The sequence below is a fragment of the Palaemon carinicauda genome, chromosome 38, assembly GCF_036898095.1.
Source record: "Palaemon carinicauda isolate YSFRI2023 chromosome 38, ASM3689809v2, whole genome shotgun sequence".
Taxonomy (NCBI): domain Eukaryota; kingdom Metazoa; phylum Arthropoda; class Malacostraca; order Decapoda; family Palaemonidae; genus Palaemon; species Palaemon carinicauda.
Window position 1 is genome coordinate 64,968,662 of NC_090762.1, and position 27,662 is coordinate 64,996,323.

Genomic DNA, 27,662 nt, shown 5'->3' on the forward strand with positions numbered 1-27,662 from the left:
TGCAGACCAACAGAGACTTCACCCCTGTACCAAACGGGTATGAAAAATATATACAAGAACTTTTCTCAACTCTTACAACTTCAGATGTGCTGATCCAATGAAAGTACAGAAGGACCATTCTGTTTTGAGTGCACAAGAAAAGACTGTCAGTGGTGCTAGTCCTGATAGGAGTCTGGTACTACTAATGACCTAGTTACCCACTACAGTAATACCTCGACATGCGAGTATAATTTGTTCCTGATCCGAGCGCATATGTCAATTTGCTCGTATCTCAGTTCAATTTTTCCCTTATAAAATAACTGAAAAAAATTTAATCCGTTCCAGCCCTCTGATAATAATAGAAATTGTTTTTTAATTGCTATACTGTACAGTATAAACATGCTTTACATACCCCTAAAAAAATTATATGATTATTGTGTACAATAAAATATGGTTTTATTATGGAGTTTATACCTTCGAGACAGACAATAGCGGCTAATGCTGGTGTATGTGGAGGAGGAGGGAGGGAAGAATGGAAGGAAAAGACTTGGACGGTACCGTATTCACTGTTCCTTACACATGGCTTAACACTTAAACTTGAAATTAACTTAACTGAACTATGCTTGATTTTTTTAACTTTTTTCTTATTTACTTTTTTACTATTTCTTTATTTGTATTTTTTTTCTTTATTTGTATTTATTTTTTTTAAACCCATCACTTTTGAAGGATGCTCACAAATATACACTTAAAATCATGTAAATGATGCAAAGACAACACGGGAGATGTATATTGAAGTCGATGATCATGTGAAATGAACGAATGATGCGAGCTTAGAGCACTCCCAAGTGCTCGGCCACCTAATGTTAGCATCTGTAAGCCTGCTCGTAGCTCAATGCAAAATTTTGTATTTTGGAATGCTCGCATGTTAGAGCGCTCTTATGTCAAGGTATTTCTATACTTACGTGAGTTTACCCACAATTCCATGGATAAACTTATCCTTGGTCCTGCGGTAGCTACCCAACAAGTCATATTGTGATCTTTCTCAGGAGACAAGAAGCATCTCGTCTAAGATAGTGGTTGTGACATACGTCTGGAAAGATGTAAGAATGTCTAACCATTCTCTTCTTTTTCCCCCCTCCCATATTAGGGTAAAGCAGTTGTTCCGTTATATGGTGGTCTGGAAGCTAGCTGCAGGCAAGCTTTATGACTAAATTTCCTTTATTTTACAAACAAATTTTGTATCTACCCCATCCTTTCAGATGAAAGATGGATGGATGGAATGTATGCAACCCAATTTCCCATAATGACCATACATTCAGAGTACACATCTGTACGGATACAGATTTTTCTACAAACATATATCAGTCTCCTGATAGGAACCTCCCCTAAAACCTGCAATATCTTCTTACTCAGGAAGTTAAGAGGTTGACAGGAGTCATCAATTTTGCTCCTTTATAGGACCAAAGAACGATAATTTGTATTTGTTTAGGAAGAAATAAAAAAGTTTTATAGTACAGTAATGTTTATTCTTCATAACTATACAAACCTGAATCCTCTAAGGGGACCATCCGCTATGGTGGATAATATAACAATTTGAAAAAATAAAAAATCAAGTTATTGTTTCTACTGTACATACGTACATGCTCTCCAGAAGTTTCAGCCAATTATTTTTTTTTTTACAAATAATGAAGATAAAGCAGTGTTTAAATGATGATTTCATCCTAACTGTGGTGTCTGCATGAATGACTTTGACAGGAGCGTCTTTGCGTGTTTATTTTTGTATTAACAGTATAAAGAGATTTTTTTTCAATTATATTTTTAAATCTTGTATGTCTGTCGAAGTTGGAAGATATTGGGAGAGAATAGGAACTACGAGAGTAGCACTCAGACGAACGTTGGAGCTAGTGACTCCAAAGACATCTGAGAGCTATGATGCTCGTGCGGTTGTTTACTTATGATTCATTTGTAAGTTTCTTTTTTACGTTCTCCGGAACTTTATAACAATACCAAAGGTACCTAAGGTCAAAGAAGGAATAGCAAGTAAGCAGAATGCAACAAAAAAGAATCTAGGAGTGAGGAAAACATGAAGAGTACAAAGCTGGAACATTCTAATTAAAAACTGGCAAAAATGAGAGGAATCTGGAAACTCATGACTCCCTTATACTAAGTGTTTAGTACACGTAGGGTTTAAATACCTCGTTTAGGGAGCCTTGATATAGGGATGAAAAATAAAAGCACAAAGTAAGTTTATCATAATTAATGTTGTTTTGATTTTTCTATAAAAAAAAATAAAACTACAATTTACATAGCAAATCTTTGGAGCTCATAATTCAAAAACATACTTGTTTGCATATAGGTAGCCATTTTTCAGTTATTCATTCTTCCATTTTAGAGAAAAACATATTTGGAAAGAGAAATAGAATTCCCATAACTGTGTGTGACAATTTGATATTCCTTTTTCTTACAATTTTTTTTGCATCGACAAGAAAAAAATTAAAAAAATAATTAAAATAAAAATAAAAATTCTGTCATACAGTACATAATTATTTGGTTTATAAAGAAGCTTTTATGGTATGATTTTCAATACAATAGGTGTCATATATTAGTGGAGAAATCACTACAGTATGTAGTTTTTTTTAATTAAGATTTTTACTTATAAATCAAAAAGTTTATACTCAAATGACTTGAAATTTTTGTATTGTGAAGGTATTTTATGAATCTAAAACATATGGAAATTGTGTATTTTGAATAATTAGAATAAAAGATACAAGACATAGTGGATGGTCCCCTAAAGTTACACTGCTTACTTCAAACAATCCTCAAGTCCTAGGTTAAAGTCCAAGAGATGGTTACTCTACTTGGTGAGTGGGTGGGACCTACCCTCCTCCTACCAGCTACTACTAACCCCATTATTAAGAGTTTAAAGAGCTGTTCCAGTTCCATGTGAAAGGACTTAAGTTTGAATTGTTAGAAAAAGACATGTCATTTGTTTTTTTATTCATGTACATTCATATGCTACATTTCTGTTACTTTATATATGTTTATTTTCTCAGTCCTAAGTCTTTCAGTATTTTGATAGTCACCGAAACTTCAAGTGCCAATCCCTCCTGGCCATTTTTTAGGACGTTTTACTCAACTCATCTTAGTAATAAAAATTCATAGATAGGACAGCAATTTTTTTTATTTTATAGCTGAATAAATTGCCTTTCAATTGATTTAGAATGTCACATATTGGGTAGACTTTCCATATACACAAATAATAAAAAAAGGAAACACTGCTAATAACTGGACAGCAGCAAAGGGAGTAGAAATATTGAAATGTAGAATACGGCCAGTAGTACTCAAACGGCTAAGTGAACAGTAAAAGATAAGTAGTGTAGGGATAATTTAACAAAGCATATAATGTTCAGTACATTGCCTTTTCTGTGGTCAATTCCCTTTTTTGATGGAATATCCATATGCATATATAATAAAATAAAATAAAAAAAAAATTGCTAATAACTGGACAGCACCAAAGGGAGTAGAAATATCGAAACAGAATATGACCAATGGTACTCAAAGGGTTAAGTAAACAGTATAGGATAAGTAGTGTAGGAGTAATTTTAACTAAGCATGTACGTACAGTTCAGTACAGTGGAACCTCTACATATGATTGTTCCAACACCCGAAGTAAAATTCAATCAAATTTTCGTCTCGACACCCAAAGTCATGCTCCAACATCCGACGTAGATCATATGCGTAGAATTTTCTCGAAGTGTCAGTCGTAGTTTCTTGTTTACGCCGGTAGACGATAGCATGTCGGAGGGACGCCATTGAGCGTCGCGTCGGTCAGTTCTCTGTTCTCGTGCGCATCGGGTGGTTGTCCTCTGTTTGGCCCGTTATTAACAGTGCATATTATCTTCCTTTTCTCACGTTTCTTTTTTGATTTTACGTATAATCATGGGTCTTAAGAAGTTTAGTTTCGGTACAGGTATTAGTACTGGTGAGAAAAAGAAGGCGGCAATGCTTTCATTAGAATTGAAGCAAGAAGTTATAGAAAATCATGAGAGCGATGTGCACGAGTGATCTGGCTAAACAATATGGCCGGAATATGTCTACGGTCTCGACGATCATCAAGCAGAAGGCAGCCATTAAAGCAGTCAAACCATTGAAGGGGATCACCATTATTTCAAAACGTCAAAGCCCTATCCTTGAAGAAATGGAACGCCTTTTGTTGATATGGATTAAGGACAAAGAGATTGTTGGCGATACAATACTGAAACGATCATTGTGAGAAGGCCAGCGTTATCTATTGTGACTTGAAGGCGGCGGGCTCTGGGGTGATGCGGGGGCAGTTCAACCGATCCTACAACAGAGGAATTCAAGGTGTCTCGCGGTTGGTTCGAGAAATTTAAGAGACCGACCGAAATTCATTCAGTTGTTCGGCACGGAGAGGCTTCCAAGTTTAGACACCAAGGCTGCTAACGATTTTGTTAAGAAGTTCAAAAAGATTGGAGGATGAAGGCTACGTAGAGCAGGAAGTTTTCAATTGTGATGAAACCGGTCTGTTTTGGAAAAAGATGCCTAATTGAACATACATCACCGCTGAATAGAAGAAAATGCCTGGACATATGCCTATGGAGGATCGGTTGACTCTTGCCCTATGTGCCAACGCCAGCGCGGACTGCAAAATAAAGCTGTTATTGGATTATCATTCCGAAAACCCTAGCGCATTTAAGGCACATAGTCAATAAGGACATGCTGCATGTTTTCTGGCGTGCTAATTCTAAGGCTTGGGTTACTAGGCATTTCTTTGTTGAATGGGTAAACCAAGTTTTCGGCCCTGCTGTCAAGAAGTACCTTCAGAAGAGTAATTTGCCTTTAAAGTGCTTGCTTTGCTTGGATAATGCTCCTGCTCACCCCCCAAGACTCAAAGATGATATCATCGACCAGTTCAAGTTTATCAGAGTGCTGTATCTTCCACCGAATACCACCCCTATCCTCCAGCCCATGGACCAGCAAGTCATCTTGAATTTTCAGAAGTTCTACACCAAGCACTTATTTAAGCAGTGCTCTAATGTCACGCAAAGCACCAACTTAACTTTGCGAGGAACTCGAGGAGCTGCATGCCATGCAGAATGAAGAGTTCCAAGCGCAGTTGAGCGAGTCGGAGGACATCGAGGAGGTAGAGCACAGCTTAAGTTCGGCTGAAATAAGAGAGATGTTAGCACATCATCAACACATAGTTGATTTCATTGATAAGTATCACCTGCAGAAACTTCAGGTTTGCCATGTAGTTTCGCATTTCGATGATGTCTGCTTAACCCATTTAAGAAAAATTCTGAAAAGCCGTATTAAGCAACTTTCTCTCGATAGTTTCTTTAAAAATTTTACGAAGTGTTCTAGTGATCGTGATTTAGAGAAAGAAAGTGAAGCAAAGAAAACTAAGATTGAATTGAGTTTAAGTGATAATAATTAAAAATCAAAGAAAACAAAATTTAAAAAAATTCCCAGAGTAAGTTAAGGTACGTTATCGCAGTTACCATCCCTACCTCCTCTCCGACCGTCCGTCTCCTCCTGCGTAGCAATTTCTACACCTGCCTGTGTTTAAGGTAAAGTAACCATAAAAACCCATTTTTTTTTATTTATTACTTCTTTATAATTATTCTTTTTTATATCTCTTATATCATGCAATTGTATTGTTATGTGTAATTATGTGCAGTAATTTATTAAGGAGTTATCATAAGTTTTTGGGCTGTAGAACAAATTATACAAATTACAGTGTATTCTTATGGGAATATTTGCTCCAACATACGATTGTTTTAACATACGAAGCAGTTCCCGGAACAAATTAAGATCGTATGTAGAGGTTCCACTTACATTGCTTTTTTTTCTTGCCAATTCCCTTTTTTAGTAGTAATTATCAGATGTTTAAGTAGAGCATTTAGATGGATGTGTAGACTTTCAAAAAAAAGGAGAATGATTGGATTTGTATGTGGGAATAGTACAATAGAAATACTGTATAGAGTAAAATATGGAAAATAGTAAACTTGTGTTCCAAAGTACTGAATGCCTACCATCCACCACTAATAGATCTATGCAATGTACTTTTTCATTCAAGAAAATACCAAGGGTTATATTAAAAAAAGCTTACCTTTTATATGTGGTATATAGGTAGTTAATTTAATAAAATCTGTTTGGGTTAGCAATGTACAAGGTCAGCAAATTGCTTAGAGTATGCACAACAGTTTAAAGAAAGCAAATTACTGGGCAATCCAAGTTTTGGTTGCCTAACACAGGTAAAAAAATATACCTAATCTATAGGTTCTTCCTTGATACATTATATTTTTATTGATACATTAAATGTATTGGATGAACTTTACATTTTGAATTTGGATAGTTGTTATTTTTTCTTCTTTCCTGTTTAAGATACCAACTTTTACTCTTATTCTAGATCTAATTGATTTGTTGATGGCACTCACAAGATGAATCCCTTATTTGGTTTTTCATACTAATGATACATTAGGGTACATAAGTTTATTTTGGTAATCTCTTGAATTTGTTATATAATATTATATGCGACTTACTGTCCTATTATTGTAGTTACAGTTTTCTAGTACTATTATAGTAGTTACAGTTTTCTAGTAAAGGCATCTGGCTATCTTCATGTGTTGTTTCAGGGAAACTGTCCTTTGCCAAATTAGGAAAATAATGAAATTATGATGTTATTCATCTAAGGCAATAGTTATTTCTTTAGTGTGAAATTTTTAAGAGAAATTTATTTAATATGGGTTTATTCCTATGTGGATACAAACTTGGGTCATTTGAATGGGTTACTCCTTGTTTCGTTTTCTACGACCAAAAAAAAAAAAATAAATAAATAAAAGAAAGGGGTTGGTTACATCATAATTGTAGAAGAGGCTCTTTTATTATGGTTAGCAGCTCCTCTAGGAGAAGGACATTCCAAAATCAAACCATTGTTCTCTAGTCATGTCTAGTGCCATAGCCTACCATGGTCTTCCACTGTCTTGGGTTAGTTCTCTTGCTTGAGGGTATCCTTGGTCATGCTACTCTAGATATTTAATTTTGAATGTTCATTACTTCTCTCATAAATTATCTATTTCCTTGTTTCCTTTCCTCACTGGGCTATTTTTTCTTGTTGGAGACCTTGGGCTAATAGCATCCTGCTTTCCCAACTAGGGTTATACCTTGCTTATAATAATAATAACTGGTTGCCCCCACTGCATGGCAGTATTATGTGAGCTTACGTCACTTCTCCTCTGGTCGCTGTAACATTTAGAGGTCTCCCCTCTTCTCTTCTACGGTCATAACATTCATCATCCACACTGGATTACCCTTATAGTGCCTAGTGTCTTTTCCTATATAATTGTCACTAATTGTGTTTTCGTTAACTGTGCGATAACAAATTTGTTTAATCATATCTAAATACATCTAGTGTAATGTGATCTTTCCCCGACTGTGATGGTCGCCCTTGTGGTACCTTCATGAGTCGGGTGGATATCCATCCACATCCTCTCTGCCCCATATGCCCTGGCAAAAGATGTTCAGTGAAATCACCATGTGAGTACTTGTAGGGAGTGGCTGTCCTCCCAGTAAAAGATATCGTTCTTAACGCAAGAAACAAGCTAAGAGAGATCATTCTCCTTCCTTGTCTTCTTCCAACAGTGGTAAGAAGTGCAAGCTCTTTTCTGCATTGAAAGTCATCGCACTTTGTGCTCCTTCATGTATTGAGCCCTAGAGGCTCCAGTTACGGAAGGCGACGGCCATATCTTAATTATCGATGATAGTATTTTTATTAATGTATTAGTGTTAAGCACATGCTTAGCGAGCCCAAGTCGATGCTTGTTACAGATCTCTTGGCTACGGCCGCTGCGCTCCCTGAGCACGATCCAATCCCAGTATCCTTTGTCCCTGATTATTCAGAATTGCTTAGATCTCCCCTGCCTCCCAATAGTGTTTTTTGAGTAGTCAGCCCCATATGGCTGATTGTATCTGGGATTTCTTTTCACTTCTGGAGTTATCTCCCGTATCTCCCATCACAGCATCGAAAAGCAATGTGAAGACGTTTCGAAGTCAGGAACCAAGATTCTGGAGTTATTGCTGCACCAGACTGTCTCCATTTGGGGCAACTGCATCCTAAAAATTTGTGATGCAGACTCAAGTCACATGCTCGAAACAGTTGTCCCCTAGGGACGCTCTATTTGAGGAACTCAAGCATGGTGAGCTCCCCATCTCTCTATTCTCCTGCCATAAAGAAAGCTGAGAAATTCAACCAGGCTTCTCTTATGAGGAGTGTAGTGGCACCAAGGATGCCCGCCCCTCAACAACCCAAAAGGAACTCGCCCTTTAAGCAGGTTGCCTAGCAGCAACGACTTCTTTCTACTATTGAGTTTCAACAACCTGGGAGGCAAGACCCTCAACCCACCTTTCACCATAGAGGACATTCCTCTGCTCACAAAAGTCACAGTCCAGAGGCTTATGCTAGAGAGGGCATATCCCCCAACTTACCACCAATAGGGGATGTCTACAAAGCCATTTGTGCAGATGGTAGTTCTTTTCGGGGCCAATCCCTGGACAGTAGAAGTACTGTGTTCTGGGTATTGAGTCCAATTTATAGACTGGCCACCCCCTCCCACAGTCCTACTATTCTATTTGAAAGTCTTAGTAAAGGACCTCCTCCTACTACAGGTGTCCAAGATGTTGGGCAAAGGAGCTGTAGAGGAAGTCTAAGAGGACTACCCAAGCTTCCTAAGCAATCTATTTTTAGTAGAGCTGACGGGAGGTTTAAGACCAGTCATAGACTTGTCCCATTTGAATCCTTGTCTTACAGACAAGGCTGAAAATGGAGACTCCGGCCACTGTTCTTCAGGTCACCAGAAAGAGTGCATACTTACAGGTCCCCATCCATCCCAATTCAAGGAAGTACATAAGTTTCCCTTTTGAGACTGAATCTTCCAATTCAAGTTGCTATGCTTTGGCCTGTTGACAGCACCTCAGGTCTTTACCAGAATCTTTGCCCTTTCTCAGCCTGGGCTAATGCCTTGGGCAATGGAATTTTGAGATATCTGGATAACTGGCTTCTCCTAACAGAGTCCCCAAATCCTAGAGCATAGGGATCTCTTCTTCAACTTCTGCAAGTAGTTTTGGATTCAGCTAAACCCAGAGAAGTTCAGTCTCTTCCCCCCAACAGTCCATCAGTTACCTTGGCATTTCCATCTGGCAACAGGGTAATAAGATTCAGGAAAGTAGCAAAAACTTTCTTGGAAGGGAAATTGCTTCCTAACCACTCTTGGCCAGAGCTCTTCAGATATCTCTCCTTGTTAGAGAAGTTAGTTGCTTGGCCTTGAGCAAAGTTTTCAAACTGAAAGGGCTTGATCTCTCCTTTTCATGGGACCTTTGCTTGACTAACTCAGGTTTGTATAGCTAGGAAAATACAAATTGTTTTTAAAATTTGTAGTTTATTGCTATGCATATCTTTCTTAGCTATACGAACCTGAGTCAGTCCAGCAAAGGTCCCGCCTCAACCACCCCACAAGTCTCTGACCAGAAGAGAGTGATGCAAGCTGTGCAGGAACGCAAAACACTGCCATGAAGTGGGGTTGCTAAGCAGCCAATTATGATACAATTGAACCCTTTCATAGTTTTTGTTGTATGATCATAGAAACTGGAATTAGGAGTAACCCCCTTAAACGAATCAGGTTAGTATAGCTAGGAAAAATAAAAAAAAATTTAAATGTGTATTATTTGCATGTTTTACAATTGTCTGCGGTCTGTCTACAAGCATTATGTATGATTATTTTATTTTAATTCTAATGATGGAAGTAATTGTTTTAATCATGCAAAAAAATTATGACATGAAAGATGATGATAATGATACCATATCAATTATGCTTTCAGGGAAAAACATTGAGAAATTTAGAATTAGAAGAGCTACAAAGAAGAGAAAGGTCAATGAATGGTGAAGTTATTGAGACAGCATTAGTACCTTTTAAAGATTTCAATGCAGCATCAATGAAGAATCACCAGTTGTCAGTAAAGGAGATGTTTGTCAAACATTTACTTCAGCTTCATGGATTAAGTCTAGATAAAGCTAAAGCAGTCGTTGATAAGGTAGGAAGAATTCTCCATATATTTGTGTAATTTATTGTAATAATGATGCTTATGGTGTTGCTAGCATGATACTGCTGCTAAAACCTATTTATAGAGTCCACTAAGTCCCAGTGGCATTGCTTTCCCAACTTATACTTTTCATCTGTTTCCAGTGGCAACTTTCCTCCTAACTATTCATCCTATTTTATTGTCTGTATGCTCAATTACTTTAAACGCTTTCAACAACTGGCTTTGGAGCCAGCCTTAAAAGAATAGAGAATTGATTTGTTAGTCTAGTTATTTATGCATATTGTTTCTTAACCCTTTTACTCCCAGTCTATTTGGAAATTTCCAACCCTTAACCCCCAGGGAGTTATTTTTTTCCCAGCACATTTTGCAGTATATTGTTTTTAAATTGCTCTAACAGCCTTAATTTTTGTCATAGAGAGGTCAGGTTGGTCTCATTCTCTTGGAAAATGCCTGAATTTTCTCAAAATATTATCGAAAATATGAAAAAAAAAAAAAATTTATAGCATTTTTTTGCAAGGACATACTGGTAGTTCCATGGGGGTAAAGGGATGGCTTTTGTGAAACGTACCAGTACGTCCTTTGGGGGTAAAAGGGTTAATGGTGATGGCAAAACGGATTTTGAGCGAAGCGAAAAATCTATTTTTGGGTGAGATGGCCATGTTGTCCTGATGGAAGTTCCTATAGGGTAGCTTCCTAGGGTATATTACAACTACGGCGATATTCCCAGAGAATTTACCTTAAGGTACCCAGAATTCTAACTCCTGGAGCGAATATTTGAGAGGGGTGCAAGTTGACTTATAACTGAAGTAAGGAAAAGTATTTTGGATATGGAATAGAGAATCATCTTTAGTAACAGTTTAGAATTATCGTAAATTATCATTCGGTCATTAGCGGCAGTTTGTTATTGTTGATTAAACGCCAAAAAAAAAAAGAAAAAAAATTGTTTTCCTGCTTTGCTACGTATGTAGGATTTTATATAGATACGGTAAATAATATTTGTAATAACATATTTACTAAAAGCTTTTAATATCATTATTTATCACTTTCATCATGCGCATTTAATGCCTTCATTTGTTTATTACAGTAAACAAATGGAAGGTTTCCGTTTCAGGCGGCGTCATAAAGAAAAACATTATATAAATGGCATTCATTTCATTTATTTGGAAGTCTTAAGAAAAATTAAGTAAAACATTGGTAATAACAAACTCAACATATAATCAATACTTGGTAAGATTGCTGTCGATGCAAAAACTAACCTATACACAGATGTGTATATGCGTCTGTTTCTTTGTTATGATCAGAGATAAACGTAAACAAAACATTGGTTGTCATTTTTTTTTTAGCTTTTTGGCGTGTATAGGAAACGCATAATATAAAATTGCCTTTAATATTTGTGCCAGTTTTAGTTTAGGGTACTGTAGTACATGCATTAAGTGTTCTGTACATTAAAGGGTAGTTTGTTAACAGTACTACGTAAAGGGAAGGTTTTAAAAGTCTGAATATACATGTTAAATAAATACGTAAATATGGTGTCCCTACTTCGCGGATTTTCAGCTATCGCGGCCGGGTTTGGAACCTATCTTCCGCGATAAACGAGGGTTCACTGTACAGGGAATGGGATACCTTCTTGGTTGCAACTCAGCTGCAGCATTCTTTGCCAGTGAATCTGCCTCCTCATTTTCAGACACACCTACGTGTGCCGGAACCCAGCAAAATCAAACTGTTATACCTTTCAGGCCAATAATTAAAATCCACTCTAAAATTTTTAAAAATAAGGGGTTATTGGAATTAAAAACTTACAAGGCTTGTATGACACTAATTGTATTACTAAAAATGGTAAAATTGCCCAGAGAGCAGATTAGAAAGACAGAGGAAGGTGGTAAACCCCTTTTCTAGATTTACGACCATCCCTGTAGCCACCACAGAACTGATATTCCTAGGAAAGCTTCTAAACATCAGACTTGTAAATTCTTTCCTTCTGAGAGCAGATTAGAAAGACTGAGGAAGACAGTAAGCCCCTTCTTTCTTCTAGATTTACTACCATTCCATTAGTTGCTGTCTGTTGAGGACAGGACCCCTGGGTAACCTACAGGGCAAATCAGATCCCAATCTCCTCAGGGGAGCTAGATCTTCCACCTTCCCCCGGGAATAGATGCTCTCCAAGACACATCAAGAAAGGGGGGTGGGGGGGCCCGCAAGTGGCATCACACAGCCCCCAGACTCTGATCCAATTCCTAACATCATTACGACATGAACCACCTGGAAGGAGGGCAGTTTTCTGGTCCTCAAGCAGTTTTCCACTCCTGCAGTGCCAACAGTTCCCTTAAGGACACTCCATGGTGTTGATGAGCAACGACACAATGGTAGTGGCTTATTTTTTTAAAAAATCAGGGAATTTCCTCCTCACAGCACCTATGCAAACTGGGGAAATGCTAAGGTGGTTGAAGACTACAAGACATCCTTTCAACCCTGCTCATCCCAGACGAGGCGTTCAGGCAGACGATCTGAGTAGTAACTCAGACAATATGCTCCGAGTGGTCTTTGAATTTTCTCGTAGCCAACAAAGTCCCAGCTTTGATGAGTTACCTGACAAGGGACCTGTTTCCAATGTCACTGAACAATAAATTTCTGCTGGACCCCCAGAGCCTTTGGCAAAATGCATTCCAACAACAGTGGAACAACATCAACGTCTGTGATTTTCCCTCGTTTCGTCTGATGAGAAGGGTGCTCAATAAGGCAAGATCGTCCACCAACTTAGAAATAACCCTCATAGCCTCACTACGGCATCATGCGGAATGCTTCCCGGACCTTCATCAGCAGCTGACAACTCCTGAGAAAACCCCTCCACATCATTATCTACTGAGACAACCACACTTGAACATTCACCACAAAACTATAGTTCCTACGCCTTCATGACTGGAGATTATCCAGCAACTGCTCGCACAGACAGATTTTTTCCAACACATTGCGAAGATGGTGTCTGGATAGCCATGGGAATCTTCAGCATCTGTGTACGTGGCTGAGTGGATAGTCTTCTGTGGCTGGTGTTGTGGAAGGGTTATCTCTCCTCTGTCTGAGCGCTGAAGGGTTATCGTTTAGCCTTGAGCCTCTCCTTTAGATTGAAAGGAGTTAATATTTCCTCTTCCTTGGAATTCTCTCTCCTCATATGAAGTTTTGAGTTTACCTGTCCTCAGTCAGGAGTTAGACCTTCTCTATGGAATGTGGTTAATGTCCTTCAGTTTCTTAAAGGATCCCCTTACAAACCTTTACCCTATGCATCAGATAATCACCTGACACCGAAGATGGTTTTCCTTCTCGGTTTGGCCTCGACCAAGAGAGTAAGTGAACTCCATGGTCTTTCCAATGATGTCTCCCATTTATGGGGATGGGGAGAGGTAATGCTTGGCTTCATCCTTGAGTTTATCACCAAGACTCAAATCTGGGAGTAGCGGGTGCTAGGTTTGAGCCCTTCCGGATCGAGAGGCGAGAGACTTCGTGATAGCCGATATCCCAGACCAATCGCTTCGATGCCCAGTGTGGGTGCCGAGGTGTTACCTTTAACAAACTTCAGGAGCTCTCCCCGAGTGGAAGGAGAGTGTCAGCAGGGGGAAGGGTAAAGGGAGTTGTAGAGATTTCTATCTTGGCGTAGATTTGCAAGCTCATGGAGCACCTCTCACACCATGATTCTCCTCTGCAACCGCAAAAATCAAGAGCTCACTATGTTCGGGGCGTCAATACGCCCCTACCCTTTAAGAAAACTATGCATGCGTAGCACAGGAGGAAAATCGGGATAAAACCCAACCAGTTGGTTAGGACTTCCACTATCCTTAGAGGGTGAATCTTCCCTAATAGAGAGCTAAAGGGTTTGCATTTAGTGTCGGAACAAATTACAAATTTAAAGTAATTAGTATTTTTCCCAACGATACAAACTTGAGCACTTTTAAAATATGACCTGTTATCACCTATCCTCCTGCAAGTCCAGCCTGCACCCAAAAGTAATTAGACAACACAGGTGTGTATGAGCGGGATACAGTACTAACCGCCCCGCTAACTAGCAGTGGGGTAGTTATACCTCCCTAAAAGTCTTATGGCTTGTCTTCCAGCTTGGCTGAAAGTATATTCCCTAATAAAGAGCTGTTCAAGGGTAGTATCGTAAGGAAAAATACAAATTACTTTTAAATTTGTCATTTTTATTACAAATTTTTATTACAATAACCTATGTTGATTTGAAGAAGCATCTTACCATTGCTGGGGGCAACTTGAATGCAGCCACTTAATGTAGATTTAATTACAAATAAGAGGGGTTTAAACTAGTGTTAATCACACTTACATATCAAGCAAAGTGGATCCCTCACTTTTTAGTTTGTATGGCAAATCTTGTATTGTAAAATATCTATGTTCCAACACTAAATACAAACCCCCCTCTATTTATAGAGGTATTACATTCAGCAAAGCTGGAAGACAAGCCACAAGACTTTTAGCAAGGGTTAAGCTTCTGGCTCGGTGGAAAACAATGTTGCCACTCTCTGCTGCAACTTGACTTGCCATGGTTGACTTAATTGCTTTTTAAGCTTTTTCTTTTTCAGTGTGATGTTTTTTCTCCTTGACTTTCCTCATGCAGACATTTCCAGGACCTGAGGGCTACTCCAGCTTGACTTTCATGTCCTCCGTCGAGACGGACCCGCATTCATTTTGTCCGTCCTGCTGAGGCAGGCGCTGTGATCAGGACAACACCTTCCCTGCTGTGATCGAGACATCTTTCCTGAATGTCGGGAGTGGTCTGCTTCCCAGTGGGAGAGGTTTGGGGGATGGCACAAGTAGTAGTCCAAGAGAGATTCTTCACCTTTAGGGTCTTCTTTGAAGCTGAAGAAACCTCTTGACTAATTTGACCCACCATGGGCTACTACAGGTGAAAGTTTGTGCATGGAAGACAACAACAACTATGAGGATGAATATTTCCTTAAGGCTGCAAGAACTAAGCTCACTGAGGCAGAGCAAGAGGGAGTCGGAATACACCTTCTGGTAGGTCTTGGCCTGCATAAGGCCAATCAACGGGTTGTCCAATCCAGCAATGACCCCTCAGGAGGGCAAAGACACGGTCCTGGACCATGTCTACGGCATTCAAAGACCTCCCAAAGTCAGTACAGCTTTGCCCTGGTCTAAGGGGTTGACAGGTGCCCAAAGGAAGGTGTTTCCCCAGATCACCAGCTCATCCTCTAAGCTTCTTCTGCCACCGTTTGTGCATCAGAGGAAGTAGTATGAGGTCTCCTACGAGTCCCTTCCAGCCCTGCCTCTCGACCACTTTATAGAGGCACTGACCAGAAGAGTTTCCTTTGAGAGATTCTTCGGACTCCACTCCCCGTCTCTCTCTCTCAAGAGATCGTTAACCAAGAGAAGGTTGCGAAGTATGCCATACAGGCTACTTCATGCTTAGTTCTCTGGTTGGAATCTGTGGGATACCTCATTAGGACCAAAGAGACCATGAGGAAGTCTATAGAAACCTTTCTATTATCGGGAACCAGAACCATTGAGTTCCATTCCCACCAGGTAGTGAACTTGTGGGCAAATACAACCCTTTGGTGAAGGGACTCAATAATGGAAAGGTTCTACCGATAGGTCCCACAGTCAGAGGTAATGAGACTCAGGAACTCTACTCTCGATGGTTCCTTTGTTCGGGTCGGAAGACATTGAGTGGGTAGCAGAGAGATGGAGGGAGTCCAGGCAGGACTCCCTTCTCCATAGGCCCTCACATCTTAGCCCTACCGGCCACTTCCACCACAGAAGAATCAGCCGCAGGTAACAAAACCGCCGACGAACACAAATAGGACAAAGACAACTATAACAAACTATATGCCCAGGGGCCCCACCAGGGAAAGTAGCCCAGTGAGGAAAAGGAAACTATGAAAAATAAAATTTTTCAAGAACAGTAACACTAAAATAAATATTTCCTATATAAACTATAAATACACTAGTTTAACAAAACAAGAGGAAGAGAAATTAGATAGAATAGTGTGCCAGAGTGTACCCTTAAGCAAGAGAACTCTAACCCAAGACAGTGGAAGACCATCGTACAGAGGTTATGGCATTACCCAAGACTAGAGAACAATGGTTTGATTTTGGAGTGTCCTTCTAGAAGAGTTGCTTACCATAGCTAAAGAGTGTCTTCTACCCTTACCAAGAGGAAAGTAACGCAGTAATTAACCTCTTGGGTGAAGAAGAATTGTTTTGGTAATCTCAGTGTTGTTAAGTGTATGAAGACAGAGGAGAATCTGTAAAGAATAGGCCAGACTATTCGGTGTATATGTAGGCAAAGGGAAAGAACTGTAACCAGAGAGAAGGATTCAGCATATTACTGTCTGGTCAGTCTAAGGACACCATAACTCTCTAGCAGTAGTATTATTTCATCCTCTGAGAATGAAAAAGGCATGCATGAAATAATCAGCTTTGTGTGCTTTTTGGCAGGCAGAAGACTTGGCTTTATTAGAACAAACTAGAGACCAACCCCTAAAAGCCAAGTACTTATCCAAACTCCTATGGTGCACAGACCTGGACTCTATCAACATCATCTTGAGCAACTGGAACCTTTAAATATTTCCTGTACGCAGAGAACTTTGGCCCAAACCTAAGATTGGATTCTACTCACAGATTCTGAATTGAATGGGATATATAAGCATAAAAGCCTGGCTCACTAAACAGTAGCTATGCTGGCTTGGTCATGTCATGTGATCAGTTTGCCTAAATAATGGCACCTGAAACAAATTTTATACCAACAACTAACAACTATCAACCTTAGACCTGATGTCCCTCGGAGAAAATACTATATTCCACCGACTAACTTAAAATTCTTTGCAATAGCCTTATGGTCTGGGATATTTATGTTAATATGGTTTCTGCCTTGGAGTTGGATTGATTAGTGTATCTCACTTTGAAAAAACAGCAGCAAAATGTCAGGAAAGTGGTGCCCACAGGGACGAATCACCATTTGTTGTCCAACATGTGGCATGGTATGTACTGTAAGTCCAAGATTAGCGTGTAAATAATAGCCATGCACACGAAGGCCTAGAGTAGTGGCACCTGATCTGAGAAATATTTACGATACAATTAACTTTGACTTTAAGTCATTATTAGTACCAATGTACTACTACTAGATTAAATCCCAATAGGACCAAATATGGGAAGAAGGTACCAAAAAAGAGCTCTTTGTCTTCCTCGGAATGTTTTTTCAAAATTTTTCCAAGGCAGCCTTCTGTGCTCCTACTTCTAGCCTTCCCAGACTATAACTGCTAGCTCTCTCCCTCAGATAACCTGCTCCGAGAGCTTGGAGCTAGTGCTCTCATGGAGGGATGGTGACTGTGACCACCGCTCTGTAACTGGTCTGCCCGGTACAATGGTGGAGCATAGACCCAACGTTAGCTTAATCCTAATACAACATAAAGCTACACCATTGGTTCTTCAGCCATCGATTATGCATTATTATGAGGCGTGTGGTTCTTTGGGTATCTGGCACACCACCTGTAGTGGCATCGTGTTCCTGCTTCACCACCGGTAGTGGCATTGTGTTCCTTCTGTGCCAGTGTATCAGCATTGGCAATCCATTTAAGTAACCCTTAAGCATTTATCAAATCAAATAACCCTTACTCCAACTTACTGACAATGAAGAAATTTAGATAAAAGCATATCAGACAGAGTCATCAGGTTCAAGTGGCAAAAGGAAGCTCACATGTTCCTTTTCCTCCACCTCCTCCCTTCAAAAAACTGATGAGAAAGAATAAGGTAAATAAGAGGGTTTTTGTAAGGATTGGTCTATTAAAGTTTTTAATTCCCCCAGAGTATGTTATTACTCCATGCCCCAGAAAGTGCTTCTCTTGTAAAGAGTTGTTCACTTTACAGCAGTTTGACATTCATCACTCCCAACTTTGTCACTCGTCCTTATCTACAGTATTAAATGATAAAATAATCTGCATTACGTAAATTTTTACTGACCCTACATTGGTTTCTACATTGTAAAATAATGATAAGGTGATGTACAGTACAGTACTGTACTAAACTTGAAAGTTTATTAATGTAGGTACAGTATCTGGTTTATATAAAATGATAGCAGGTTATAAGTTCTGTCCATACTCATGTACAGTATAGAGAACATAGGTCACTTTATAAGGTAAAAATCCGACCTACGTCAAAAATCACCATATCCCGAGTTTCTTGGAGCCAATTAACGATGTAGGGTAGAGTATTACTGTACATGAATCAAGTGCTTTTGCTATGGTGTACTGGAGACAGGCGATTTGTTCCCATACAATATAAAAATCCTCATCCTTTACATATGAGAATGATAACAGCTAATCTGAAATATGACAGTAAAAAACTGAGGTAATTATCAGGCCAGTAGTGGGGAAGCACCACTCCCCCTCCAGCTTTCTCACTGACAAACCACTTTGATTCCAGCTGTCAGTGGGGAAGGACTTTCTTGCTGGCTGTGAATATTGACAGATAATAACTTCTCTTTTTCTTTTCCAGCATGTTAGCAACTTTGCGTGTTAGTTTAGGATACCGACAGATAAGCAGAAGTTTCCTGGGGTGCCACCGAAGACCTGCAGTACGTTGTGTGCAAGACATACGGATCCTCCTCAGCTTTGTCCTGCCTGCAAAGGACACTCTAGCAGTTAGTCCTCCCCTGTGATTTGTGTCAAATTGGTCACCCTCCCAGTAGATGATGCATGGTAGGAGGAAGTCAAAAAGGGATTCTTCAGCCTTGGGGTCATCCTAGAGGTTGAAGGCGGCCCGACTTCCTTTTTCCATCCCCGGTACTCTTCCTTCAGAGTCTTCTCCATTGGTCTCCTCTGAGGCCAATCGGAGAAGAAGGATGATCCTGATCCTTTAATTTTGGCCCAAGCAGACCCATGCATTTCCTATAGCAAAATGGGTAGGCCCTCCTCAAGGGGATCCTTGTCTTGTGTGTATTGTGGTTCTTTTGATGTTGGTAGTTTTGCCTTCTGAGCTGCAGCTGAAGTAGGCTCTTGTTCCCAGGCACAGTAGCAGCAGCAGCAGCAAGCAACCCCTGCTTTGAAGGATGTCAGCCCTTTGGTGTCATCTGAGTAGCCTACTGTAGTCTCCAATCCACTTTTGGAGGGAGATGATTCTCCTAGGCACCTTTCCCGAGAGAAGTGCCCTTTAGTTCAGTTCCAAGAAGCGAGTGCCTGACCTTTGCCACCGACAAGACAGTTCTCCTTAGGTGCGTAGTTCTTCAGAGCATGCTCACGGGGTTCTAACTCAACCTATACCAGATCCTGCCAGGAGGCAGATTGTACATGAATATCTCACAGGCGGTCTAGTTTTTCCAGACCTTCCTGAGACGACTCACCAGCGCGTGCCTTTTCCTCGCACACCTCTCCTAGAAGCGCTTCATCAGATACCTCATCCATATAATCCTCAACCAGACGAGAGACTCCTGCATGCACCTCACCCAGACGCCCCTCAATCCGAAGAGACTCCTGAGCGCATTTCTACCAGATGCCCTTCTCCTTTGCACGCCTCAGTCAGATGCTCTTCACCATCAACTGCCTCAACAAGATGCCACTTCACCAAGCACCCATCTTATGAGTCACCAACACACAACTAGCTATATAAAGGTCCTCAACTTGCAAACTTAATAGGTTCCAAGAAGCTGTTTGTTAGTAAGACTTGATTATAAGTCAAATTTTGTTAAATTTTGGCCTAACTTGAATCCCATGCCTATAATTTCCAGCCACAAAAGTCAACAAATAGTTGGGTTTCATATGAAATAGATATTAGGCTATTACAAATGTTGTTTTGCTTACTATATTGAATGATATATGGATTTACATTACTTCTTTGTTATTTTCAGTTGGATTTGTGTTTGTATCCTTGAATGTTTGTAAGTCAGATGTTTATAAGTTGGGGGACCTGCATTTGCGCGTCATCGCCTAGACGCGCTTCTCCCGACACACCCTGCTTGTAGGAGATTCATGTGATCACGCTTAGTTTAGACGCACTGCCTAGACAGACTTTACCCAGACGTTCCTCACCTGGCAACACCTTCACGCACTTCTTGTGAGCATTCGTCCTCAGGACATCCCTCGTATGGTTCTTCTGAGGCCTCTTCATTAGGACATACATCACTAGCTTTAGTGCCGACAGTAGCCCAAGGTTCCTGGAATGGCATCTCGTGCCTATTAAGCTCGATGATAGGAGACAATAGAAAAAAGCCACGGGTAACCCTGATAATTGACAGACTCACAAGGGCTGGTCCTCATCTTCTAGGGAAAAAAATTACCTTAGTGAATAATTATAGGCTCCCTCCTTTAGAATTCATAACTCTGACCCCTCTCCTGCCCCTAAAAGACAAAGGAAGGAGGAATTAGACAAATTCATTTGCAGCACAGAACCCAGAGTTAGCCAAGGACAGGAGATGCTCCTTGAGCCATCTTTCGCCCTTGGCTACTGCTTCCTGTAGAGAATCCAAGGATACGAAAACTAAACCAAAGAGAAGAGCGTATCTTCTCCAACAGATCCCAGACTTCCTAGGACCACTCATGATGCTAAAGCTGCATTAGAATCCAGCAAAGGACAGCATCTGCATCCTTTCCATCCCAGTCCTTTCTTAGCGTGGACAAGCGAGATAATGACGACAAGAGTGACCTCTCAGAGGTGGCCGGGTACAGTCTCCAAAAGAGAGGGTTTTGAATTCAGTGTTGATTCAGACAAATGAGAAGGAATACTTTTGAATCCAGCTGGGCCCAAAACCCAGGATACATTAGAGGACAAGTTCAACAACTTTCTTGCAGGTCCTCCAATGTATACGAAAGGTAAATAACAGCCTTGGAGGAGCCCTTTTGTTTCCTCCTCCAGGGGCATAAGGTCTAGTTTGAGAAAAAGTTTCTTCATAAACTTAGTTTGAACAATAAAATGGAGAAGGCAACTGCGGACCAACAAAATTTCAAGATGGGAGGATTAGTTGTTCACATTTTAATGGATAAAACCTCATCTATTTTTGAGAATGTCTTGCATTTCTTGGGCCATATAAATTTTATGGTCACTCCATCTCTTGCTAGCTTGGCAAGATTTTCCAACATCATCTTAAGTACTACATTCAATCTGTCAGTAAGCCTTGTCCTCCACTAGTAAATTCCTCATTCTGTGAAAAAGGTGGAGGTAGTGGATCAATGGTTAACTGAAGTCAGAGATCCCCCAGCACTTGGATATGACTATGGCCAATCTCATGTTAGGATTTGAAGAGGTTTCTGCCCCCCTTGTAAACTACTATCAGGATCCTCAGTACATTCTCTTGCTCATGAAAGGTGCTAGCTGGTGTGTGGCCCTGCCCATCTTCCTCCCTCAGGCTTGGTGCAGAAAGGAAGATGGGAGGGGACACCTAAGTACTGTAGGCGTTCCTCTTCTGCTTCTTGGAGGGTGTGTCAGAAGTCATTAGCAGAAATAAAAAGCTAAGCCTTGGGTTGTGAGTGTTCTTTGATTTTTACCTCCCAGTGTTTCACAGCTCTGGCTCAGGCTACCAAGTTGGAGTAGAACTGTCAGATAATGCTTATGACAGTTTTCAGGCTTTTATAGTCTACCATTTCTTGTGGGGTCGTCTTGCCACTGAACAAATTTTATCTGCCAAATGGTTCTGAGTGGAAATAGGTTGCTCATACTGCTTCCATAATGTGTCTCTCAAAAGCATTTCTTTTTCCAAGTGCATGTATAGCAATCCTTTCAAGAAATTCTTTCACTTCATACTCGATCTCTGATCTATTTTAACAAACGCCCAGAAATGCAGAAAGCTCTGATCCTGGCAGTAGAAGGGATACTATGCTGCAGAATTTGCCAGACATTGGCAACAACCAGTATCCGAGTGTCAATAATATACTGGCACTCTTTCTTGGCGAAGTATTTGTCTAGCAGCCGATGATTAATCATCAACGTTTGTTTCCGAAACTCTTCAGAATGCAAGCAGTTTGCTATGTGGCTTCCATCGGGAAGGGAAACTTCATACTTTACATACATCTTAAGTGCCCATCCATCAAATGTTCCTCTAATTCATTCCTGAAGGAATAGTACATCTGTCCCCTGGGTTGTCACCCTGGTTATGGTTTAGGCCTACTCTCACAGGATCTTACAATTAAAGGTTTAAATCCCACTCATGAATGGTAGAGGCATGGGACAGTGGCATTGCCCTATCAAGCAGGACAATGCCCTAGAGACTGACCATATATCATATGATCAGTGCCCAAGCCACCTCTCCACCCAAGCAAGGACCAGGGAGTGCCAGGCAATGGCTGCTGATGATTCAACTGTTAAGACCTATAGGCTCCCCCACCTCAACTCACAAGGATGGTAAGGTTGCAGACACTAATGGCAATAACGAGACTGAGCGGAACTCGAACCCCTGACTGGCAAACACCAGGCAGACACGCTACTAATCAGGTTAATCTTAATCCTGGACTCCTCAAATGTGCATTGAGATGAAGATGGGCTTTTCACCCTTTGTCACAATCAGGGAATTGCGATTACTTGGTAAAAGTCTAATCTAAAGCCAAGCTGGGGGTTGTACCTTACGTTGATTGACATAACAGAAGCAAGAGTCTTTACCTCAGACTATCATTACACCTGGTTCAGGAAAAAATGTGTAATGATTTCAGAGTACACAGGATCAACATGCTTGGCAATAGCAAACTTTCTTCAAATACCTGTTGTCCTAGAAGCTCATTCCACATAGGTTGTCACAACCAGAGGATGCTTCTGTGGTGCCTAAAGTGTCTTTCCCTTACTTCCTGTTACACTGGTTAAAGAAGTAGATGATCTTGTTTGTCGGCTGGATGAAAGCATCCTCATAGGAGTAGTTCTAGCTGTACCTTCCCCTTTCATCTAGTAGACATACTTCTGTTCTTGAATGCATTAAATGAGAGTTTGGGGGCAGAAAGAGGGGTGTATGGTCTTGTCATGACGTAGGAAGAATAATGCAGAAACAACATTCTATAGATGCAAGCAGCATTTCTGGTGCTTCAATCATTTCGAGAATAGGTGATGGGTAACGTGCTTGTGGTGATAAGCAACTAAACATCATACGTGGTGCATATCAACAAGCAAGGAGGGATAATAACCCACCCTCTCTGTAATGCTCAGACAGTTGCAAATTGGGCCAGCTTTATCAAGAGGCTCTGTATCTAACTATCCTTTGAACATTCTGGCAGAACAACTTAGCCTCTAACGGTAGGTTCATTTTACTGTTTGCAACAAATCTGAACAATTGCATGAACACAAGCCATCAAACAACTGGTTAGTTAAGGTAGTTGAATTGTAACAATACTTCAACCTTCACAGTACTGGATCAGGAGACAGTTGCCCATAATGTAAATAATTCCAGCACCAACCAGTACTCAAGCTAAATTCTGACAGTCCAGAATTTACCATATTATACCCCTGAAGAAGGTAGTCCCACTCAGATGCTTCAAAAACGGATTTTGAGCGAAGCGAAAAATCTATTTTTGGGTGAGATAGCCATGGCGTCCTGATGGAAGGTTCCTTTTTGGTAGCTTCCTTGGGTAAATAACTACTAAGATATTCCAGAGAATTTAACACAGGTTATCACAGAATTCTAACTTCTGGAGCGAGTATCCTAAAGGTTTCCCTTTTAAGACATCGTATATCAACAGGGGACGCATGTATTAACGCGCCACATAGCTATCTACATCCCGAACAGAGTTAATGCTTCGGTGTGTAAAGGCGGAGAATAGCTGGGAGCCGTTCCATAGCTAATCTCATCCGTGGCTACTTTTGGTACTCGAGACGTAAACAAACGGGCGCCATTGCTTAAATGACGTCACGTCCGTCTTCATCCTGAAGCCAGTTGCTTGCCGATCACCATGATACAGCAGAGCAGGGTGGGACCTAAAAACTGGACGAAGTAGCAGGGAGGGTCCATCAAGACGCCATGGCTATCTCACCCAAAAATAGATTTTTCGCTTCGCTCAAAATCCGTTTTTTGGGCTCAAGCCATGGCGTCCTGATGGAAGAATACCAGAGAATCAATGTATCGTGGTAGATTTTCCCCTATTGGTAAGTGCCAAGGGCTTTGAACAATATAGCATAGTAATCTTAATAAAGAACCGTAGGGAAGAATCTTCCTGCCCCCCTTGGCAGTGAAGTTCCCACGGGCCATGCCGAGATCAAAGTGGTTATCGAAGGGCTATTCACCTTGTTAGAAGAACCTGAAGAACTTGGAGACGAGACTGAATGGTTGGCATTCGTATCGGAACATTCTGGAAGGCAGACAAGTGGTGGTTGGACACTGTGTGCTGAGAAGGTTGGTTTCGTCTCCAGAGTATGAAGAGTAAGTATTCGTATTGGAATATTACGTTGTAAGAGTGAATATAAAATAAGGGTTAGGACCTTAAAATCTCCATGAACCATAGGGAAGGGGATAATAAAACTATGACAGGCATGTATTTCATAGTAAGTAGGAGCGGATTGAGACGCACAAGTAATAAAATAGGAATTTTATTTCACAGTTGCAGAAATTAAATGAATTGCAGCAATAAGTAAAGTTAATTTACAGTAAATTATAATGTACATAGTAATAAAGACTTGCTCTTGAATCTGAAAGGGAATTTCAAATTTATTAGTAGGCACTCGTTCTCGAGGAACGTTAGTCTTTAATTAAAACACATCATGCTCTAGGCATGCGGCACTTGTGTGACGACTATGACATTTCACCTGGGATAAGAACAGTTATAAGAAAGCACTAAGTGTTTTCGACATCACTATGTATCGCTCGAGGGTCAACATAGGCACCCGAAGAGTTAGAGTCCCAAGTAACTCGCTGTTCTATGCAGAGTTAGGTGCAGGTTTCATAACACTACCTGCGGCTACCACAAAATGTTTGACTTCGTGCACTTGTTTCGCATAATGTTTGAAGAAAACACGCGAGGACTTCCAGCCTGTGAAGCTTTTAAGGCTTTCGAAGTCCATACTCTGAAAGAAATTCAGAGACGATGCAACTTTTCTAGGATCGTGACCGGCGGGTGTACTGTCGGGATCCGCTCTGCGAATGAAGTAGGTGATTTTCGCTCTTAGTTGTTTCAGTGACAGGTCGCTGCCCGATGTTTCTCCTTTGAAGAGTTAGCCTCCACCAAAGTTCGAAGTCCTGTGAAGATAGACCTTGAGGCTCTCTACTGGGCATAGAGAGGCATCTTCCTTCAGGGGGCATATTCTCCAGGGGCCCCATCTTTTGGTGGGTAATTCGTTTTTGGCGAGAAACGTCGGATCCGGGGAGAGGGTAATGTCTCCTGAATCAGTAAACAGGATATGACCCTCTTCTCTTGACAATGCCACTATTTCGCTGACTCGGGCTCCTGAGGCAAGAGCAAAGAGAAATATAACTTTCTGAGTCAGATCCTTGAGAGGGCATGAATCATTATCCAAGTTGGAGGCGAAATGGAGCACCTTGTCCAATGACCAGGAGATCGGTTTCGGTGGGGGTGCTGGGCGTAGACGAGCGCATGCTTTCAGCAGTTTATTGAAGATGTCGCTGGACAGATCAATTTGGAAGGCATACAATAGTGGTCTAGTCAAGGCCGATTTGCAAGTTGAAATCGTATTGGCTGCTAATCCCTGTCCATGAAGGTGAATGAAGAAGGACATGCAGAAATCAATTGTGATTTCCTTAGGATTTTTTGTCTTGACGAAAGAGACCCATTTTCTCCAAGATGATTCGTATTGCCGTCTTGTGGATTCGGTCTTGTATTCCTCGAGGAAGTCTAGACTTTTCTTCGAGATCCCAAACCTCTTCTTTGCGGCTAGGGAGAGAAAATCATGAGATGAAGGTCCTTGATTTTCGATGATGAAGCGAAGACAGTCGACTTCTGTACTTGTTGGGAGAGAACTGGGCCCGGGAGAGGGATCAGCTTGGGCTGTAGCTCCAGGACCAGGGGGTACCAGTTGCTCCGGGGCCACTTGGGAGCCACTAGGGCCGCTGTCCCTTTGAAGGTTCTCAGCTTGGAGAGGACTTTCAGCAGAAGGTTGGTGGGAGGGAACAGGTAGATCTTGGACCATCTGTTCCAGTCCAGTGACATGGCATCCACTGCTTCTGCCTTGGGGTCCTCGTACGGGGCCACGTACCGAGGAAGTTGATTGTTGTCGCTCGTTGCGAAGAGATCTATCTGAAGTTCTGGGACTTGGTGAGAGATGAAGGAGAATGATCTTGCGTCTAGAGACCATTCCGACTCTATCGGGTTTGTCCGAGATAGAGCATCCGCTATCACGTTGCGGAATCCTTGTAGGTGAACTGCAGACAGGTGCCATTTCTTCTTCTCTGCCAGACGGAAGATTGGGAGAAGCACCTGATTTATCTGGGGCGATCTTGAGCCTTGGCGATTGAGACATCGAACTACCACCGAGTTGTCTAGGGTTAGACGAATATGGATCGAGGGAGGCGGGGAGAGTTTCTTCAGAGTTAGAAGGACCGCCATGGCCTCCAAGATGTTGATGTGAAACGTCTTGAACAGGGGAGACCATGTGCCTTGAGCCTGTTTTTGGTGGGAGTGACCTCCCCAACCCTCCAGCGAAGCGTCCGTGTGGATGTTGAGTGATGGAGGTGGGTGTTGAAGAGGAATGGACCTTTTCAGGGCCTTTGCTTCCGACCACGGCTTGAGGAGAAGTCGAAGTCTGTTTGGGAGCCGTCTCTTGAGGTCTCTTCAAGCGATGGATGCAGAACGTCTCCAGACTCCCGCGGCATCCTTTAGCTGTGCACGAAGCACTGGGTTTGTTACTGAGGCGAACTGTAGAGAGCCTAGAACTCGTTCCTGCTGGCGTCTTGAGATCCGCTTGGATTTCAGTAGTCGCTTGACAGACCCTGCTATTTCCTTCCTTTTCTTCTGGGGAATGGAAAGGCGGTGTGACTGAAGGTTCCATTGGATTCCTAACCATTGGAACTTCTGAGCTGGAGAGAGGCGAGATTTCTTCACGTTTATCTTGAATCCCAGGTGTTCTAGGTACTGGGTGACTTTGCTGCAGGATTTTAAACAATCCTCGGGCGATGGAGCCCAGACTAGCCAATCGTCGAGGTAGGCCATCACCTGGACGTCTCGGAGGCGGAGCTGTTGTACTATGGCGTCCGCCAGCTTTGTGAAGATCCGAGGGGCCACATTGAGGCCGAAGGGCATGGCCCTGAAGGCGTAGCTTTTCCTTTGGAGTCTAAATCCTAGGTAGGAGGAAGCGTGATGGTTCATTGGAACGTGCCAGTAGGCATCCGCCAGGTCTATGGAGACCGTGTAAGAACCTCGAGGCAGAAGGGTCCTTATCTGTTGAAGAGTCAGCATCTTGAATTTGTCGTTCGCTATGAACTTGTTGAGGGGGGATAAGTCCAGAATGACTCTGAGTTTGTCGGAGTCTTTCTTGGGGACACAAAACAGTCTCCCTTGGAACCTGGCAGACTTTACCTTCCTTATCACCTTCTTGTTCAAGAGATCTAGGACATATTCTTCCAGAAGGGGGGTTGATTGTTGGAAGAATTGCTGGAAGGTTGGGGGTGGTTGAGTCCAACTCCAGCC

General features: G+C 41.4%; 1 protein-coding gene across 1 annotated transcript in view; it reads left to right on the plus strand.

Moving 5' to 3' along the window:
• The window catches only part of mus81 (mus81 structure-specific endonuclease subunit), a 266,143-nt gene that overhangs the window by 232,859 nt on the left and 5,622 nt on the right, over nt 1–27,662 (plus strand). Inside the window, exon 14 of the mRNA XM_068362324.1 lies at nt 9,877–10,089. Coding sequence (XP_068218425.1) covers nt 9,877–10,089 — 213 coding nt within the window. The remainder of the gene's footprint in view (nt 1–9,876; nt 10,090–27,662) is intronic.